The 20354-nt window shown below is 46.6% G+C and overlaps 1 protein-coding gene across 1 annotated transcript in view; it reads left to right on the top strand.

Annotated features, from left to right (window-relative positions):
* The first annotated feature begins 4220 nt into the window (after positions 1-4220).
* Positions 4221-20354, top strand: part of Cmtm4 (CKLF like MARVEL transmembrane domain containing 4) — a 50429-nt gene continuing 34295 nt past the window's right edge. Inside the window, exon 1 of the mRNA XM_085682083.2 lies at positions 4221-4579. Within this exon, the coding sequence (XP_085538209.1) occupies positions 4394-4579 (186 nt within the window). The 5' untranslated portion in view covers positions 4221-4393. The remainder of the gene's footprint in view (positions 4580-20354) is intronic.

Below are 20354 nucleotides of genomic sequence, written 5' to 3'. Positions count from 1 at the left end.
CTAGAGCTCACTAAGTATTCCATACTGACTGCAAAGAAGTGACCTCCTGAGTGTAAGGATAAGAGGTATAAGCCACTACCACACCCAAATTCATCTGTTTTTGTTTTTGTGATAGGCCCTAGTCTGTAGACCTGACTGCCCTAAATCTAACTATGAAGACCAGGCTGACCTTAAACCAACAGTTCTCAGCCTCTGGATCGAGACCATCTTGGAAGGTTGCATATCAGATATCCTGCAAATTAAAAATTTGCATTACCATTCATAACTAGCAAAATTACAGTTGTGAAGTAGCAACAAAATAATCTGTGGTGGGGGGGGGTCACCACAACATGAGGAACTGTATTAAAGGCTGCAGCAGCAGGAAGGTTGGGAACCACTGTTTTAAGGCTTAAACTGAATCAGTCATCCTGCCTGTGTACTCTAAATGAGGAGTTACAGGCATGCACCACCACACCAGTGTCTACATCTTTTATGATTACATATTTTCCTTGCAAATACTTATGATACACATATATTTGCAGATACACAAATACGATATATTTATAAGATGATAAACATAGACTTTAATAACTTATTTTTTGAAGATATCAGTTCATTGCTTAGTCCAAACACAGAAGTAAGCAGGTAATGACATGTTGGACATGTCTTCTTGCTTATTTCTTCCCGAGTGATTTTCCTTGTTTTGACCTATATTACGTGACTGGTGTTTCTTAAATGTTCAGTGGCCTTAAGTCATCCTACTTCAAAGCTGATTGGCCCTCCAGAGCTCATTTGGAGGTCTGTGGCTTAGGTAATATTTCTCAGCTGTTGACTCAGTGGCAGGGAGAACTGGCCAGCTGTACCTGGAGGAACCTTGTCAGTCTATAGGTCCTTCGTCCTTGCTGCCTAAGCTGTATAGTGACGAGTTGAGCTCTTGGCTTTTTGATCTCTTGGGAAAGAAGTCCGAGAGTCTCTACATTTAATAAGAAACTTTTACTTAATTCATTCCAGTTTTTAGTAAAGTGCCCTGCCTTGCCCATTACTGTGCCTAGTTATCTCTGTTTAAGAGATTTCGACTCCCAACTCCAGAGATGGTGCCATGGGCAAAGTGCTTGCCATGCTAGTCTGATGGCCTGAGTTGGAGTTCGAAAGGTAGAAAGTCAGGGTCTACCCCTGAGATTGATCTGCATGCTTGTGTTGTGGACTGTGTGCCTGCACCTCACATACATCTTCTGAATGAGTGAATTTTGTTTTTTTGGGTTTTTTTTTTTGTTTATTTGTTTTTAGAGACAGGGTTTCTCTATGTAGCCCTGGCTCTCCTATAACTCACTCCGTAGGCCAGGGTGGTCTAGAACTCACACAGATCCACCTACCTCTGCCTTCTGAGTACTGGGATTAAAGATGTGAGCCACTACAGCCCAGTTTTTTTTTTTTTTAAGAGACACTCTTGGGAGCCGGTCGGTGGTGGCGCACACCTTTAATCCCAGCACTCAGGAGGCGGAGGCAGGCAGATCTCTGTGAGTTCGAGGCCAGCTTGGTCTACAAGAGCTAGTTCCAAGACAGGCTCCAAAGCCACAAAGAAACCCTGTCTTAGAAAACCAGAGAGAGAGAGAGAGAGAGAGAGAGAGAGACCGACCGACCGACCGACCGACCCTCTTGGACCTCCTTTACCTGGACCTCCACCATCGTGGGCCACATTTCCACAAAAACTGTGATGAAAGTGGTAGAGCTTATTGAGAAGTGATCCACCTGCCAGTAGTGATTTCCACATCAAGTGTGTGTGCACAGATCACCACTGTTCCCTTCAAGAAGCTGCTCAAGAGGCTATTGATTACATCATGCATAAGCAGACTCAGAGAGGCCCTGTAGAGGTCCCTCCATCGAGCTGCAGGAGCAGAGAGAAGGGAGAGAATTCTGTTCCTGAGGCCTCAGCCCCACATCGTGGATGTAGACCCTGACACTAGGGAAAGGCTAACAGTTCTGGACCTTGGGAGGCTCTCCAACCTGCAGGCCATTCAGCTTGCAGTGGGAATGAATGTGAAAATATCATTCAGAGCATTTGTGGGAATGAATGTGAAAATATCATTCAGAGCATTTGAATCTTTTCTGCTGTGCTGTAATATTTTCGATAAGCCTGGGAATAGAATATGTGTGCACGAATGTGTATATATGCATGCGTGTGTGTGTATGTGCATGTGCATACACACACACACACACACACACACACACACACACACACTAAGAGACCACAGCTTGTCTTGAGGCCTGGGGTATGTGTGGGGATCCAGAGATCCTTTTGTACTTCTTCAAAGCTTTCAATGGATCATCTTGTTTTGTGCCTGCGGTCACCCCTGCTTGTAGATGTTTTCTGGTGCTCCTGAGCCCTTTGTTCTGATACGTAACCTCGGCGCCTCTCGGCCTTTCCTGCTGCCAGCTTGGAGCTCTCTTCTCTTAGATGTGCTGTATCAGTTACCGCTTGCATATTTGTTTTCCAGCTTCCAATCTTTTGTTGTCAGTGTCTCCTTTCCCATTCTTTGTCTCTGTGGTTTTAAGCCCTTTGAAAAGGAGACCCCTGTAGCTGTCATTTCAGTAGGACTTTTAAGACAGAGTAGAGTTTGCTTTCAAATTAAAAAAGCTATCACATGTATTCTTGGGGTGGTAGGACTCTGATGCATGCTTTTGGAGGTCAGAGGACAACTTCCAAAAATTGGTTCTCTCCTTCACCCTGTGGGTCACAGGAACTAACCAAAAGTGGTCGGGATCGGTGGCAGGCATCTTTACCCACCCAGCCTTCTCAATGTCCCTGTCCTCAGTTCTTAGCATATTGCTTAGCTTACAGTAAGTGCCCGCCCCCTAGTATTTGGGAAGTCAAGTAATTTAAGTATTTCATCTTTGGAAAAAGTTAGAATCTGTGTTCTACTCAAGATTGCTTATGTGCTATTGGACAAGCCACTCCCACTCTGGCACTTGTCTCTGCTTGTGTAAAATTGTAATAACACCTTTATCCAAGTGCCTTCCCCAGGGCCCAGAGCAGAGGAGGCAGAGTGCTGGAAGGTTCAGTGTCAAAGTGACAATTCTTAGAAAGTCAGTGTTTTACTTAAGCTTAAAATTAGTCTTCACACGTGAATGACAAATTGGCCTATAATTAATGCCTCCAGGGCAAAATTGACGTTTCACCTAGCTTGCCACTTAGAGGTAGCAAAACCCTTCTCAGCCAAGAAAGGAAATTAATATTAGTCACTAAGGGCCTACTGTGTGCACCAGATCCTAAATTGACATGTGTTGTGTGGATTCTGCAGGCTCCGTTAGCCCCAGCTTCTCACCCCTACGTACTGTACCTCTGGCACAGGATTAGCTTGTCTCTGGGTGCCCAGTGGGGGAACTCACACACTTATACCTTATTGTGTGTCACACAGTTGCAGTCAAGTCCAGCTTGGGCAGGGCACTGTGCCTGGTACTGGGAGGAGACATAGTTGATCTTTACTACGTTTATTTGTTTAGTGTGTGTAGCGTGGGTGGAGTGGGGGTTGGGGGGGGCGTGCATGTGGAGATTAGGAGCCAGCTTTAGAGACTAGGTTCTTTGCCCTCACCATGTGGGTCCCCGGGATTAAATTTGGGTCATTAAGCTTGGTGACAAGTCTTTTTTACCCATCGTGCCATCTCACCATCCGCCAAAGCTTATCTCTCTTTTTTAGATATTTGTATGTGTGTGTGTGTGTGTGTGTGTGTGTGTGAGGTTATGTGCATGTAAATGCAGGTGCCTGTCGAGGCCAGAAGAGGGTGTCAGACAATCTTTGAGCCACAGGAGAGCTCTTAATCTCTTTACTATCTCTCCAGTCCTAAGCATAGTTTTCACAGGGAAATCCCCCAAAATACCGGCAGAAGATCCTACTTTCTCTGAAACTGACTCTGAGGCTGCGGACGGAGGACGCAGCTCCGCAACTCCTTGGTCAAACTCCATCCTCTCCACACTTTTCCCCTCTTTTGCTCCATCCGTCCTCTCCTAGCCAGGGCAGCTGGTGACCACGGAGTCCAGGCTGGATGCCTAGCAGGTGAGGGCGTGGTGGGGCGTGACCAAGGCCCATAGGCTCCGCCCCAGCCCGCGACACCCCTCCTCTCCTGGACGACCCCCGCCCCCAGCCCTCAGCGCCCCGCCCCTCCCCGCGCCGGCCGCAGTCTCCGCCCCCTCCGGGCCGGCGCGCGGCTCCCGCCTCCTTCCCTCGGCGCCCGCTCCCGTCTCCCTCCCTTTCCGCTGCCGAGGCGGCGGGAGCCGAGCCCCAGCGGACCGAGCCGCGGCCGCAGCGGGCGGCGGGTGCAGAGGCGGCGGCGGGGTGGTCAGGCGACGGCGATGCGGCGGCCGCGCTGAGCCTGTCCACTCCTGGCGCTGGGGAACCGGCCGCGCGGGGCGGCAAGCATGCGGGGCGGCGAGGAGCTGGACGGCTTCGAGGGCGAGGCCTCGAGCACCTCCATGATCTCGGGCGCCAGCAGCCCGTACCAGCCCACCACCGAACCGGTGAGCCAGCGCCGCGGGCTGGCCGGCTTGCGCTGCGACCCCGACTACCTGCGCGGTGCGCTCGGCCGCCTCAAGGTCGCCCAAGTGGTAGGTGTCGGGCGGGGCTCCAGGTACGGGCGGGCGGGTCGGCGGCCTAGCCCGCGCCTTCCTTCCCCGCACCCGGCCGCGGGGGGCAGGCCCGGTGGGCCCGAGCCAAGTTCAGGCTGCGCGGCCCCCGCCCCGCGCACCCCACGCTACAAGGTCCTCGGGCTGCGGTTCCTGCTCCTCTGGGGACCGCGCCCTCGGCAGGAGCCTGCCCTCTGCAGCTCCGAAGCCTCAGGGATTCCTGGTGTCTGCACACCTGCACCGGGGCCTACCTGTGCCCTCCCGGCTTCATCCGCGAGCTTGGAGCGCGGAGCCGGTTGCGAGGGCCGTGCCGTCCTCTGGCTACTACTGTGCTTAGCAACTTGTGGCAGGTTTTCCGGTTCGTGTAACCCCAGACCGTTCTCTGCTAACAGAGAGGCCGGGGGTTGTGGCATGGTTTCCTCCCTGGCGCCTAGCAGGGTGCCCAGCAGATGGTGGACGCTCAATAAATATTTGTTGAATGGAGGCATGTAGCCCAGATGCAGTGGGGGAGTCCAGATCTACCCATAAAGCCTCCAGTCTTTACTGCGGACGTTTGATCCCTCTTTAGCATCCCGTAGTCCTCGTCTCAGCACTGGCTGGGACTGCCCAATTGGTACCCAGAGTTAAGTCACTCTGGTAGGGCGGCCAGTATGGTAGGTGACAGGAGGAACTTTCAATTGGACTTAGGCATTCTAGAGCATATTTCTCAGAGTCCTCTTATTTTTATTTTATTTTAGCCTCCAGAGTGTTTGGTTCAGGGGCTTGTGGGTTTTGTTTCTGTTTTGTGGTTTTGTAGCAGGTCTGTCTGGGTTTTGGTTTATCTCTGTTGTGGACAGGGCACGGTCCGGGTTAGAAAAACCTCGCTACCCCTCCTACTCACTGTCGCTTTTAGCCTTCCATTGAGGCCTCGAAACTTTATAGACTTTTCAGCCAGAGAAGCCATTTGCACGGAACTGTACATGCATGCATTTTCTTTCAGGATCCTGTTGTGCTTAGCTGAGTGCATGTGTTCGTCTTTTTTTTGGGGGGGGGGGGAGAAATATCATGCGTGGCCACTCTTTAAATAAAGGCCCCAGTGTTTGTAGGTTGTAGAATCATGGAGAGTTTTCTCTCTTCTGTGTGGAAGGCTCGATCTTCTGATCTATAGTTTTAGTGAGAAATAAGTGGAGCAAGTTATCTATCTTTAAATTTTAAACCAATTTTAATCCAGTAATGTAGAATGTTCTTGAGGATGTATTGCTTTTGTGTTAGGTTTTGCTGTTAGCAAAGAGAATATAGGTGTAGAGGTGTATGGAATCCTGTTCTAAAAGTCACCTAACTAGCCAGTGGTTGCGTACAGTACAGATAATCAGAAGCCAGAAAAAAAGGGCAGGGCTGCACTTGGAGCCAGGTGGACTGCAAGGCCTAGTCAAGGACCATGTTGGTTTACTCACTAGGCCTTTGAAAGTAAATAGAGCTTGCCCCTGGTGAACTCTTAACTTGTTCCTCAGAACGGAGATGAAGTGGTTTGTGCTAAACGTTGGTTATCAGTTCACTGCCGGACTTTGCCGTCTCTGAGCTGGAGCCGGTGGCGTTTACCCCTTTGGGAAGGTGTGGTTGTGTGGTAGCATTTACTTTTCTTGTGGAAGGACGTTCGGGCCCAGCCTTTGAAATCTCTAACTGCTCTCTGCTCTGCAGATTCCACATGGGCAAGAAAGGCCGCTTGAATGATGTGACTGTTTGATGATGGTCTTGTGCCCTTGGCTTCTCAGCCTTGCTAAAGGTTAGGGCTTTCAGGGTGATCCACCTTCCCTCAAAATGAAACAAGCAAACAAAACAAAATAAAAAAACTCCAAGGAATTAAACTTTAAATTTAGACTGGAAAAACAAACAAGAAAGTACTAATTCTTTACTTCGGTAAAATTTGGCTTTTAAAAGTCTTAGTATATTGCCAGGCATGGTGGCACATACTTTTAATCCTGGCAAAGGCGGACAGATCTCTATGAGTTCAAGGCCAGCGTGATCTACAAAGTGAGTTCCAGGACAGCTAGGGGCTACATAGAGAAACCCCGTCTTGAAAAAAAAAAAACAAAGCAAAGAAAGAAAGAAAAAGAAAAAAAAGTCTTTATAAACATTGTGATGCCTAAGGAGACCTGTAGATCCTTGCTTTTCCAACATGGGGTTCAGCATTTCTACTACCCTAGGCCTCTGCAGAATCAGCCCATTCAGAATTTCTGAAACTTAATTTTTAACAAGATTCCCCAGATGATCTTGCATATATTATTTTGGTATTAGAAACCTCATACAGGAAGAGACTTGGGTTTAGTTGCTAGTGCTCAGGTCTGGTGACTCTTGTCTAGAGCTGCTTGTACCTCTAGCTCTAGGGGATCCGATGCCATTTCCTGGCCTCATTGCCACACGGGTGGCAATATACTCAGGCTGCACTCATACACATAGATACAAATTTTAAAATCTCTTTAAAAAACTTTGGAAGCCATTAGATGGGTGGTGGCAGTTGTGTCTGTCCTAACCAGAAGACTACTTCTCTTAAGAGTGAGGGAATAAACTTTACCTCAGATCTTTGATCTAGAAATCTCTAAGCCCCGCCCCACCCTTTTCCTCGGTAATGGACTATGAGAGAAAATGACTACCTGAGCATTTGAGGAATTGTAGGAATTAAGGAGTTAAAGTAACCTAAGGTGCTTTCTTAGGTGACTCAGAGGCAAATCTGAGTATTTGCATTTCAGGGTTGGGCACTATAAAGTCTTTTAGCTGGTGGGCAGCCTTGCCAGTGTGTAATGTAACCTCAAGCCAGTGCACACAGTCAGTGATTGTTTTATTGTACTCTGGAAATGTGTGGGATGTGATGGCAAAACGGACAAAGCCAAACCTGGATTTTTCAATAAAGCCCAGTGAGAACATAAAGAAACTATATGTAGCATTAAACAGCTGCATTTACACAGCTTCACCTCTGATAAACACTGACTGTAGCTATTGTGCAGAGTTTATCAGTCCCAGGTTCCACAGTTATGCTGGAAGGTTTGGGCCACTTGAAGTTTAATTGGGACAGACTTGAATGTCTTCTCTTTTGGAGAACTGGTCTAAAGACCGATCAGTTCTCACTTGTGTGTTTAATCCTTAATGCCCATTAAAAATGCTTGTAAACCTAGCACTGGGGAGGCAGAGACAGGCAAATCTCTGGAACTTGCTGGTCAGTCAGCTTAGCTTAATTGGCAAGCTCCAGCTCTCGGTGAACATCCGTGTGGTCAGAGGATGACTCTGTGAGCTGGTTCTCTCCTCTGCCTTTGTGTGGGCTCCAGGGATGGAATGAAGATCATCGGGTAACATCTCACAATCCCTGAATTCACCCTTTCTGATGAATGTTGTCAACAAACTTGAAAGAAAAGGGAGCTTCATCCTGGAAAAGACGGACTATGAAAACGCTGTAGCTAACTTCCCACTTAACGGGAAGGAACAAATGCTTTTCCCAAGACGGCAGCCAGGCAGTGATTCCTGTGCTTCATTCATAGTCAACAGGATTCAGAAACTCTCACTGCTACAGAGATGGATGGGTGGATGGGTGTAGATGGATGGATAATTATCTGGCAATATGTAGAAAAGCTAGAATTAGTGAGTAAATTAGCAGGGTTATCAGATGTAAGATCAGCATGTAAAAATAACCATATTTCTGTATTCTAGCAATAAATTATTGGAAATTGAAATTTTTAAAAAGCCTGGTGTGGTGACTCACACCTGTAAGCAATCTCAGTATGTGGAGGCTGAGGTGGAAATATCTCCATGAATTTGATGCTAGTCTGTGCTGAAGAGTGAAGCTATCTCACCAAAAGAGAAAAGAAAAATAGCAAAACAGTTGCTAACAGCTGGGTGGTGGTGGCGCACATCTTTAATCCCAGTACTTGGGAGGCAAAGGCAGGCAGATCTCCGTGAAACCTATCTTGAAAACAATGACATCTTGAAATTTGCAGGCAAATGGATGGATCTAGAAAACATCATATTGAGTGAGGTAACCCAGACCCAGAAAGACAGATATCATATGTATACACTCATAAGTAGCTTTTAGACATAAAGAAAACCAGCCTACAATTCACAAACCCAGAGAACCTAGACAACAGTGAGGACCCTAAGATCTAATCTACATGGGAAGTAGAAAAAGACAAGATCTCCTGAGTAAATTGGGAGCATGGGGACCATGGGAGAGGATTGAAGGGGAGGGGAGAAGAAGGGAGGGGAGCAGAGAAAAATGTGTAGCTCAATAAAATCAATACAAAAAGAAACCTATCTCAAAAAAAAAAAAAAACCAAAGTCAAAAAACAACAAACAAATCAGTTGCTAACTCTGATAAAAAGGAAATGCTTAGCTGGAAAGCTGACAGTGTGGCTCTCCATCCACTCATAAACTACAAATCTCTGGAGAAAGAAATCGTAGGTGACTGAACAAATGGACAGACATACTGCATCATGGACAGGAGAGCTGTTGTCTTCATGCATACCAAAAAGCCAGCAAGGGTTTCTTTGTGTAGCTCTGGCTGTCCTGGAACTCACTCTGGAGACCAGGCTGGCCTCAAAATCAGAGATCCACCTGCCTCTGCCTCCTGTATTCTGAGATTAAAGGTGGGTGCCACCACCTCCCAACTCAGCAAGATTATTTTGTATGGGGGGAAAAGCTGAATCTAAAATTGAAGAAGTTCAAGGTGGCTCCAGGGTGGTGATGGGCAGAGGTGTGTGTGTCTTGGGTGGGGTGGCAGGGAGTTTCCTTAGGGAATGGACTTTGTGTCTCTTATCATGCCTGAGAATCTAAAAGGTTGCTTTTCACGTCCGGCCACTGTAGATCTGCAAAGCCCTGGGCTCACTGTCACTTCTGTTCCAAACCCCTGAAGCCTGTTGGCACTTGCTGTGGTCTGAATGCTGTACCCCAGCCCTAGTTTGTACACTGGAATCCTATACCTAATGAGATTGTTAAGGAGCTAGCCTTAGCAGGGTGAGGTGGTACTTACTTTGCACTGGGGAGGTTGAGGCAAGAGGAAAAGGAATTTGAGGGTAGCCTGGGCTTAAAAAAAAAAAGTTTGGGAAGCCTTGAGAGCTTAGTCCTCAGGAATAGTGTTAGTCTGCTAACACTATTGACTATTGAAGTCAATATAAAGGTCAAAGGTTGCCTCCTCCATTATATGTGGGTGCATACAGGGTGCCATCTGTAAGAAATAGGCTCTCACTGGAAACAAAATCCGCCAAAACCTTGATCTTGAACTTTGCTGCTTCCTGAGCAATAAGCAATACATTTTTTATTTTTTATATCTTAGCCAGATAAATTATAGTAGTGTGATATATGGTTATAGTAGTGTGATTAGACCAAGACAACAACTGTATCTCTGATCTTTCTCTGAGTTAGAGAAGTGGGTGGCTGAGATCTTGAGTGGCAGGGAGATTTTTTTCCACTATATATCTCCCTGTACCTTTTGAATTTTATACTACATGCAAGTATTTTCTCTTAAAAACTACTGGTGTGTGTGTGTGTGTGTGTGTGTGTGTGTGTGTGTGTGTGATTGTGTATGTATATATACATGTATATATAAATATATGTATATATAAAATCTCTATGTATATGGAGATTGCTCAGTCAGCAAAGAGCTTGAGTTTGAGGTTCCCCAGAAACTACTTAAAAAAGAAAAACAAAAACCTGGGTGTGGTGGTGTGTATTGGTAGTCCCAGCATTTAGGAGGTGTCTCATCCTTGGGGATCCCTGCCTAGCCAGCCTAATCTGCAGGTTTCAGGACAATGAGAGATCCTGTCTCAGATGTCTTCTGCACACAAATGCATATATCTGCACACACGCAGCTGTCTGTATACACTTCCATATAAATATTTAAAGATATTTTTAAAATAACTGGTACCAGCTCTACTTTAGTGCACATTAATTTTAAGGCTAATGTATCAGCTATAATCTGCAGTTTTCCCTTTATTGTTTATTATAATTTGGAGGCCTTTGGGGAGAATGACTTAGATAATAAATACTGAACACTCGAACAAACTTGAAGCTTACTTTTTTTTCAATACATTTTCCTGCAAGGCATAGTGTAGTACACCTTTAATCCTAGCATTCAGGAGTCAGAAGCAGGCAGGTCTCTGAGTTTGAGGCCAGCCTGGTCTACATATCATGTTCTAGGCTGGCCAGGGCTACAGTAACAAAATACATTTTTCCATAAAAAAACAAGCACTCTGTATTTGTAGCTGATACTACTTAAGTTAGTGGAAAACTTCTATTTGAAAGGAATCATCTTTAATAAATCTAGTTAATTAAACTCAGTAACTTTATTTTAGTGATTTGTTCTGCTTTGGTGCCAGGGCTAAAGGTATTTACCACCATGCCCAGCAAATGTTGTTATTTTAAAGGAAGTTGAAAAAATATCATCCTAGTATGACAGACTCAAATAGGCAGATTCTTGGAAATTTTGATCTTGTGTGTGCACTTGAACGTGTGTGTGCGTACGTGTGTGTGTGTGTGTGCGTGTGTGTGTGCACGCGCACGTGTGTATGCATGTAGATGCCAGAGTCTGATCACTGACTGTCTTATGTATTGAGGCAGGATCTCTCACTGAACCTCGACTCAACAGTGTGGCTAGTCTTGTTAGAGAGTTTGCTCTGGGATCCCCACCTGGCATTTACATGGTAGGCAAGCATCCTATCTGGAACACACCACTGCTCTAGCTGGCATTTGCATGTTAAGTAGCCAAACTCTAGTCCTCTTGCTTGTGTGGCCAGTGTTCTACCCACCAAACCATCTTCCCCGTTCTGGAATTTCTGTTTTGAAAGGCTGTATAAGCACCTCTGTACAAAGCCCATTGTTCTGGGTTCTAGGTTTTTTGTTGTTTGCTTGTTAGTATGACCACATCAGTAAATGTCCTCATGAGTAGCCTGGATGCTGCTTCTGAATTGTTACTGGTTTTTGTTGTTAAATGGCCAGGGGTGCACTCAGTACTTGTAATAACAATCCTTTTACATTGCTAAACATCACCAAAAAACAAAACAAAACAAAAAACCAACCAACCAGCCGGGCGGTGGTGGCGCACGCCTTTAATCCCAGCACTCGGGAGGCAGAGACAGGCGGATCTTTGTGAGTTCGAGACCAGCCTGGTCTACAAGAGCTAGTTCCAGGACAGGCTCCAAAGCCACAGAGAAACCCTGTCTCGAAAAAACCAAAACAAACAAACAAACAAAAAACCATACTCATTTAACACCTCCCATAACTTATGCAAGGTTTCTGTGCATCCCTGGTCTCCAGTGCAGAGACTGGCAGCTGTGAGTTCATTAAGTCCTTATGGCATCCCTCGGGTTACCAGGCCCAGTCCTGACAGCCCTAGAGGAACTGTGTTCCTGACAGTTCTCTGAGTCCCAGGAGGAGAAACAGGGTGGAGTTTATATGCATCTTCCTGAGTCCCAGGTGTCCTGGCTTTCATTCAGTGCCAGAGTGTGGAGAGATGGAGTCTGGCGGGCAGTGTTTGGATCCTGGATGCAGAACACTGTGAATGGCTATTTCTTCTTTCCTGTAAGTTCTCTGCTCAAGGACTGGATCAGTTTCTATAAGAATGGGTTGTTATAAAGACAGGTTGCTTCCCGCCCCCTCTGGCATATTCTCCTGCCTACCCAAGCCTGCTTACCCCCTCTTCTTCGTACCAGGACTGTAGCATGTGGCTCTCACCAATGAAGAATTGAAAATTGAAGTGGGGGGAGGGATGAGCACTAATTACATTTCAAGTCTAGCATAGTATAAACCAAAGCATAGTAAGGTACATTTCTTTCCTTCGACTGGAGTTTTTCTAATACTGGTTATTTTGTGCTGATCAAGAGCCTTGCTTACCTCCTTGTTGACTATAAGATGCTGGGGGTGGAACTCGGGGCCTCAAGTGGGCTGGGTGAGTACTGTACCACTGAGCTATAATCCTGTCCTTAGCTAGCATGTTGGTTAGCATTCTCCTTCCTTAGTTTTGGCACTTGGTTTATTCCTCTGCCCTTATTCCCTTTGTGAAAATGCCCTCTTGGCTCTGTTCTGTAGGTTATTGCTTGAGAGCCCTTCTCTTACCCCCTGGTCTCTGGAGGACAGCCCCACTCGGTGTCCCCTCACTCTGCTTAAATCTTTGTCAGCCCCAGGGGAATAAGTTTTTGATTTAAGTTTTTCACTGTTTCCCTGGTGCCTGGCACATCATGAGGCACCGAATGAGCAGGTGAATATTGTGTGAAGAAAGAGAAAAATATGGATTGTTGCTCAGCATAGTTTGTAAGGTCAAGGTATTTAAAAATAAGGAACTTATAAGGGAAGGTTATTGTATATTTATAAATAAGCTGCCAGGATCTGCTTTGAGTGGAGAAAGTATTGCTATCGGGGAGAAAGTATGGAAATAAAATGGCATTGTAATGGCTTTCCTTTTTAAAACTTTTTATAGAGTGTCTACTGCTCCTGGGAAACAGAAGCTTTTGCTTATAAGACAGATTTTTGTAAAAGTTGGGGAAACCATAGGAAGCTTTGCCAAGCTGTTCGTTTAGAGAAGTGTAAAATGAAAACCAGGGATCCTGTAATTATTATTGGAGTTCTCTGCTTTCTGATAACTGTGTTTCGAGAGGAAGTTGCTCCTCTCTGCCAAGATGGGGTCCTGTGGTACCCCTCAGGGTCGAGTGGATGCCTCAGCCAAGAGTTAGGCTAGAGTTATGGTGGCTCTTAGAAAACTTGATTAAAAGCAAAGAATAGCAGTTCCAGGATTTGCCTCTGGAGGCTGGAGGAGTGGCGCATCCCCAACAGCACAAACACACACATACTCATGCCCTTCACAGATTTGAAAGGATTGGCTGAACTTGGGAATTATTGAAGTAACAAACACCTAAAGTTGTCAGTCTCATCCAACTAAAGCAGTTCTGGGTGATTTCTTTGCTGCTGCTGCAGTTTGATGATGGGCGCAATGGAAGCCTTCATTTTTGTGGTTTCCCGTCGATTCCAGTGTAGCTATGAAAAACAGTGTAAGGCTCAAAGATTTCAGTAGGAGAGAGAGAGAGAGACAGAGAGAGAGCGAGGAGAGAAAGGGAGAGAGAGAGAGAGAGAGAGAGAGAGAGAGAGAGAGAGAGAGAGCAAACAAGCCAAACCTGGGCCCAGGGCTCTTTTTGTGGAAACCCCTTCAGCTGTGCATGGCCAGGGGTTTGTGAGTGTGTATAACTTGAGATTCGGACCTGTCTGCATAACTTTAGAGTAGATCAAAATCAGTAAATAGCTGTGCGTGCTGGCGGGGGCAGCTCAGTCAGTAAACATGCTGGTCACACGAACTCCATGGCCTGAGTTCAGTTTTTGGGTCCCTTTATGAAAGGAGAGACTCATTCTGGAAACTGTCCCGTGCTTTCAGGATGAGAGCTGGGGCAGATGCAAGCATCCCTTACGTATACCACATCCACACATATACATACAGAGAGAGTAACAGTAAGCAGAATAACTTAAAAGGCATTACGACACATCTGCTCTTGTGGGTATTAGAAGTCAAACCCAGGGCCTCAGGCATGCCAGGCAAATGCTTTGTGGCTGAGGTTCGTCTCCCAAGCTCCCCCGAGATTGCTGGTGAAGACAAGGAACAGTAGAGACTCTATTAACCTCCCTGCCCTTGGGGTCCAAAGAGTCAGGCACCATTACAGGCTATCCGTGCTCCTAAATTGAGATTATTCTTTTTTATTTATTTATTTATTTATTTTTTTAGAGTTTCTCTGTGTAACAGCTCTGGCTATCCTGGAACTTACTCTGTCGACCAGGCTGGCCCTGAACTCACAGAGATCTCCCTGCATCTGCCTCCTGGGTGCTAGGATTAAAGACTGTTAATTTTAAAGGACTTTTTTAAAAAAATATGCTTATTACAGAATATAAGCAGTTGTATTAGTGAGGAAATCAATAAACTGTTACAAATTGTTCAAGGGAAAATTCAAAGATCATTCCCTCCCGTTCCTTCTTCCTCAATTACAAGTGGTCAGCTCTTTATTAACAATGAGAGCAATCTTCACAGTGTACAGAGGGCAGATAACCACTCTGGCTTTTTGTCTGCCAGACAGAAATCATTTTCAGTTAAGCAAATTAGTTCTGTACAATTTAAGCAGTAAAGTAGCTCAGAGAGATGAAATATGCAGGTTCCATAGCATCCGGTAATTGAGTTTAGAAACTCCGTTCTGACAAGATCTAACTTTCTGCTGAAACTACTTAGTAACCTTTCTGTCCATTTCATTTCAGAGTTGTTCATTGTATCCCGAGATGGAGGCTCTGAAGGGGCTGAGGGCTACATTTTTACCAGTATTCACTAGGCGCTCCTGATTCCATCTGTCCCCACCCCTTTCCTCCAGCCTGAAACATTGTCCCTCCATAGTTGAGTGCTGGACAAGCCTCCTTCGTGGTCTCAAGCCCCCTATTGTAGATTTCCTATTTATCCCTGGTCCCTTTAATTCACAAACGTTAAATGCTTACTGCCTGTACATAGGACCATGCCCTCAGAGCCTTAGCCTAGCCTTGCTCGGCCTGAGTGACCTGTGTGAGATCTGAAGAGTTCAGGTGAGAGGGTTACCTGCCACCAAAGGCTAAACGGAAGATACCGAGCCTGCACTTAGCACGGGCAGTACTTGGTAAATATTAGCCATTATAGTGTGTACCACGGGTTCTGCCTCATCTGACCCAGTTCTGGCCCAGCTTCTTTTCCTTTCAAGTTCCCTCCGTATAAACCGACCTCAGCCCTGCTGGAAGGCCCTCGTTTCCCCTTCAGTAGCCTCAGTAACACACTGCTGCTGCATGACCCTCAGCCCCACCTGTCAGGCCTGCAAGTGGGTGAACTGGGCTGAGACAGGGACCTGTGTCCTCATTTCTGGCAGCTGTCCTGGCCCAGCTCTCCCTTACTGGTTTTTCTTTGCTTGACTGGTGACCGTGTCCTGTGATGTCCTGTGATAAGCACTGGCTTGAACTGTGTGTTTCTCTTTCTCGCTGTTCTGGGCTTTCTGAATGTGTTTGGATAGTACGGTGCACCTGTGGTTGTTGATAAGTTCGTTATACACATCTACATGGCAAAGGTACCTTTTTTTTTTCTGTTTGTTGTCCATAATGAAGAACTCCTGACTGCTAGGCAAGTGTTACCAGCTCATCCAAGTTTGGTTTTCTGGGTTGCTGAAGTTTGGGAAAGTCCCAAGTCCAGGAAGAACAAGATAGATCTGGTTCATGTTGACCCTGAGAGTAGTGCTAGCGTACATTGAAGGTGACCCTGCAGTTCGGGTCTCAGAAGCAGCTTGCCTGTGCCCTTTCCTGTGTGTTTACAGGTGAGGAACCTGGAAAGAACACATTCTTTCCTCTGGCCAGATGTGAGAAAGTTGGATGAATTTCGGTAGGGACCTTGCATGTGTTAGGCCTGTGCCAGCCCACCCTGTGCTGGGCCTCCTCCTTAGCTTTTTTAGCCATCCTGTGGTTGTGGGAAAGACTGATGAAGTACGAAGAAGCTCAGGCACTTTTAGCATAGTAGCTTAGGAAGCTTTGCATATGAGAGTCCAGTCTTACCTGGGCTGTTGTTTAAAGGGCTGGTGTTGACGGCCCAGACTGACTGCTGAGTCAGTGTCCTAGAACAGGCAGCTGGGAGGCCCCAGGGTTTGGACTGTAGGAACTCCTTGCGGTTGGTAGAGTTTTGCCTTTTAGTTTTTTTACTTCTATGCTAGTAAAACAAAAGCTTACTAGTGAGGCAGAAAACATCTATATTCTTTGTAGAATGTGGCTGTGGAATTGACGCTAGGGAAATGAATAACTTGTTGCCCAAGATTGCGTGTGAGTCATGAAGTATGGTATGGTGGGCTGGCGAGGAGGTTTCGGCCGTATAGTCCTGCATGTGTCCCATGTGTCGCCATCACCACCTTCACTGCACGTCTGGGAAAGCCTCAGCTGTTGCTCTGGACTTGGAGGCCCAAGGGCTGCCAAGCTAGGAGTTCAAACAAACAAACAAACAAACAAAACAAAAAAACTGATTGCAAGGAAGTCTCAGGAGAGTTCACAGGACCATGGATTTGTCAAAACATCTTTGTTCCATTTGGAGTTCTATAGGAAGCTTGCAGGGTGTTTATTTATTTATTTATTTTTTTGTTTTAAGATGACCAGATCAGCAGAACTGAAGAGTTTTTTAAAAAGAAAGAAAAGAAAAGCTAGGTGTTTACAGTTACTTTCTTAGTATAGTATCCAAATGTGGCAAATACAGAATTTAGCCAAACTGGATCGGCCTTCTTGTTCTCAACATCCTGCTCTCAGTGACTATTGTTTATGTCAGGCAGGTTGTGCCCTACACGGATGCCTGGGGATGAAGGGAGGCGGAGGTTTGCATGCTCTGATTGCCCCGTCACGGGCCTGTGCTAGCAGCATCTGCTGGCAGGGAAGGTGGCCTGTTGTCCAGAGAGGATATATTTTGTTTATTTCTGAGACAGAGTTTCCCTACATAGCTCAGGCTAGCCCCCAGTTCTCAATACTCCTGCCTCAGCATCCTGACTGTTGGGATTACAGTCATGCCCCACCATGCCTGCCTTCCGCATCTGTTTGCCGTTGGCTTAGAGGTTCTGTGGGGAGCAGTGACGTTTGCTTTTTCCCCTTTGGGGCTGGAGATTGACTCAGCAAGCATTCTGCCAGCAACTCGTTTCTTTTGTTTGTTTTTTTCTTTGAGTAGCTTCTGTCTCGCTCATCTAATAAGGGAATTGATTTTACAGACGTGGCTATGGCCTGATGTTAATTAAGCCAGAGAGGAAACTAAGTTCTCAACTGAGCAAAGATGTAAGCTGTAGGTATCTTCTAGACATACTATTTAAAAGATTTATTTTGAATTAATAGACATGTAGCCCTCGCAGCATTTTCTTTGCTGTATGTAGATAAGAGTGTGTTCAGTACCACATGAGTGACTAAATGCAAACAAGTAATTGACTTGCTGAATTACTTTAACAGGTGCTCCTGTTTGCTGGAATGAAAAGCTTTCAGTAGCCCTCCTCCCCCTTTGAGCCAGGTCTCTCTTTGTCAGTGGTTTTCAACCTTCCTATGCTGCGATCCTTAATACAGTTCCTCAAGTTGTGGTGACCTCCAGCCGTAAGATTATTTTCACTGCTACCCATAACTGCGGTTGTGCTACGGTTCGTCATGTAATGCAAGTGTCTGTGCTTCCTGATGGTCTCAGGTGACCCGTGAAAGGGTCATTCAACCTCCTGCTCTGTATAATCCTGGAGCTTGCTGTGTAAACCAGAATGGCCTTGAATTTACAGAGATCCTCCTGCCTGTGCCTCTGCTTCTCTTTCTCAAGTGCTGGGATTAAAGGTGTGCTCTCAGTCTGTCCCAAAACCTAAGTTGTAAAGTCAGGTGTAGCTCAGTGGTAGAGCTCTTGCCTAATATGCACTGGGCTCAGTCCCTGTTGCCCTCCCAAGAAAATCCCAAAGTCATCAGTCCACTGAGCAATCAATGATATGTGGTAGGCAGTAGAGATAGGTGTAGACCGATGGTAGAGTTTCTACCTGAGTGTGTGCCTCCTGCCTTGCACCCCTCTTGCTGTTTCTTAGACTGACCTTGAACTTCTGGACTCAAGCCGTGCTTCTCTTTCAGCTTCCCACTTAGCGAGGGTCACGGGTTCACCTCTGTGCCCAAACCTTTGTGGCTTGCCCGGCTGCTTTGAGGTTACACTGTGTTGAGCTGACCTGTGTCGCCCAGGCACACGCTTGTTGACTATAGGCTTTATTGATAATAGGCTCTGAGGGGTACACTCACAAGTCTCGAATCTTGCAGGGTTTGAGCCACGGCTTCGTTCTTTCTGTAGGACGGTTTTTCTCCCTGACTGCCTGATCAAGGGGAGCATGTGACTCCTGAGCCCCATTGGCCCGTGTCTCCCTTCAGCACTTCAGGCAGTGCGTTTGGAAGAAGTCTCAGCTCTGCCCAGCTTTGTTTTGTCCCCCTTTTGCCTGAGGCCACTCAGATACTTCATTCTCTGCCAGTCTGGCCAGGTTATGGAGGGCATCCATCTATTGGGTTTTTCTGCTAGAGGCTTCTGAGCACTGACTGCCTTGGGCTGAGAATTTAGGGGCAATGCTGGTGTGGGGATAAGGGCTTGTGCTGCTGTGGTAGCTCTGTCTGAGATAGGGGGCTGGCAACCCTCAGCCTGCCAGCGTCCCGTGAGAGAGTGATAGGATTGAGGGACGTGCAGACCTGCAGAGGAAGGTGCTGTTCTCAGGAAGGTGCCAGTCCCTGTGTAGTTGTTACCAAGCCAAGAAACCCAGCAGGGGCGAATGCTCTGTTTCAAGTGAGTGGAATGAACTGCAGGGAGGAGCCTGGGAAACCTTGTTGCCCTGGCTTATTTGCAGAAGGATCCCAGTCTTGCTTAGAATGCTGCATTAAGAGGCCCATGGAGCCAAGCACATTTGCAGCATGAGGTTTTGGTGCTCAGTGCAGGGCAGTGTTCAGAATGTGCCCTGCTCTCTTGTGTGTTTCCCGTTTACAGTAGCACAACTCAGACAACTCTGAAGGGTCAGAGGAGTCAAGGAATGGTTAAGCAGGATTAAGCATTTCATTGTTTGAACTGTATCTGTAATGTATTGTGAGAGGTGGTGCATTTTAAATGTTTGTCCCTGGCTGTCTGCCAGACCCCATGCTAACCTGCTCTTGGTGGTTAAATCCCAATGAGCATAAGACTGTCTCTGTTTGGAGCTGGCTGGGTCAAGTTAGAGGTACCTGGCTAGCCTGGGTTTGGGCCTACCCCTTGGGGTCAAGGTCCTGAGCATGACACATTATGTGAAGAGCAATCTGCAGTCCCTTCTGGGGGCTCTGGAATAAATGACCAGTTCCAGGAGGGGCGAGTGAGGGCGTGGGTCTCCTGGAGCCGCACTGCTCTCCTCAGCGCTGGCCTTGCTGCTGCCGTCTTCCCACGCTTCTCTTCTGCCTTCCTGCTTCCCTCCTCGCCCTTCCTGCTCTCCTGGCTGCTTTCCCCTGCGTTCGAGACTCCCCAGGTTACCACTTGAAGCCAGTTCCTTCGCTGTTGTTCTTGCCTCACATCTGGTGAAGTGTTTGAGGACCCTGGGTCTGCACAGGCCTTACAAAGCTCCTTTATGTCAGGACCTCAGCCGAACACATTTGTATTAGGAATAGCACACTTGTAACTCGACTATAAACCACAGACTAGGAGAACAGCCTCTTAAAATACTTAGGCCTTAAAAAAAATCAGGCTATTGTAGAAAAATAATTTTTTAAAGTAAAAATTGCCAGTTTTCTCAGCTATCAAGTATGGCCTCCTCAGATACTTGGGTGTATGCTGTGTTAGCCTTATTCCTGTTTGCAGATTACTGAGATGGGATACTATGGATACTGTTTCATAACTTATCCTTGGATATAATGCAGTCTGAAAATAGATATACATTATTCTCTTAAGAACGTTGCCTGAAGAGGGCTAAGGAGAGGGCTCTATGGGTACTGTACCTGCCGTGCAAGAATGAAGACCTAGTTCAGCTCTCTAGCTGCCGGGTGCAGCAGCAACACCTCTGTACCTCTGGTGCAGGGAATGGGGCAGAGTTACAGTAACGATGGGTTGCTGCAGCTCATTGGCCGTCTAGAGGGCCTGAATTGATGAGAGACCCTCGACGAAAATGAAGGATGATTGAGGACAGACACCAGATGCAGATCCCTGACCTCCATGTGAACTCACACACATGCACTCAGCCATGTGCATGCACCCACATGAACACATCCGTTTGCAACACACACACAC

Source organism: Myodes glareolus, chromosome 22 (assembly GCF_982192425.1).
Source record: "Myodes glareolus chromosome 22, mMyoGla1.1, whole genome shotgun sequence".
Lineage (NCBI taxonomy): Eukaryota > Metazoa > Chordata > Mammalia > Rodentia > Cricetidae > Myodes > Myodes glareolus.
The sequence above is the reverse complement of the archived record's forward strand: the minus strand, read 5'-3'. Positions and strand labels throughout refer to the sequence as shown.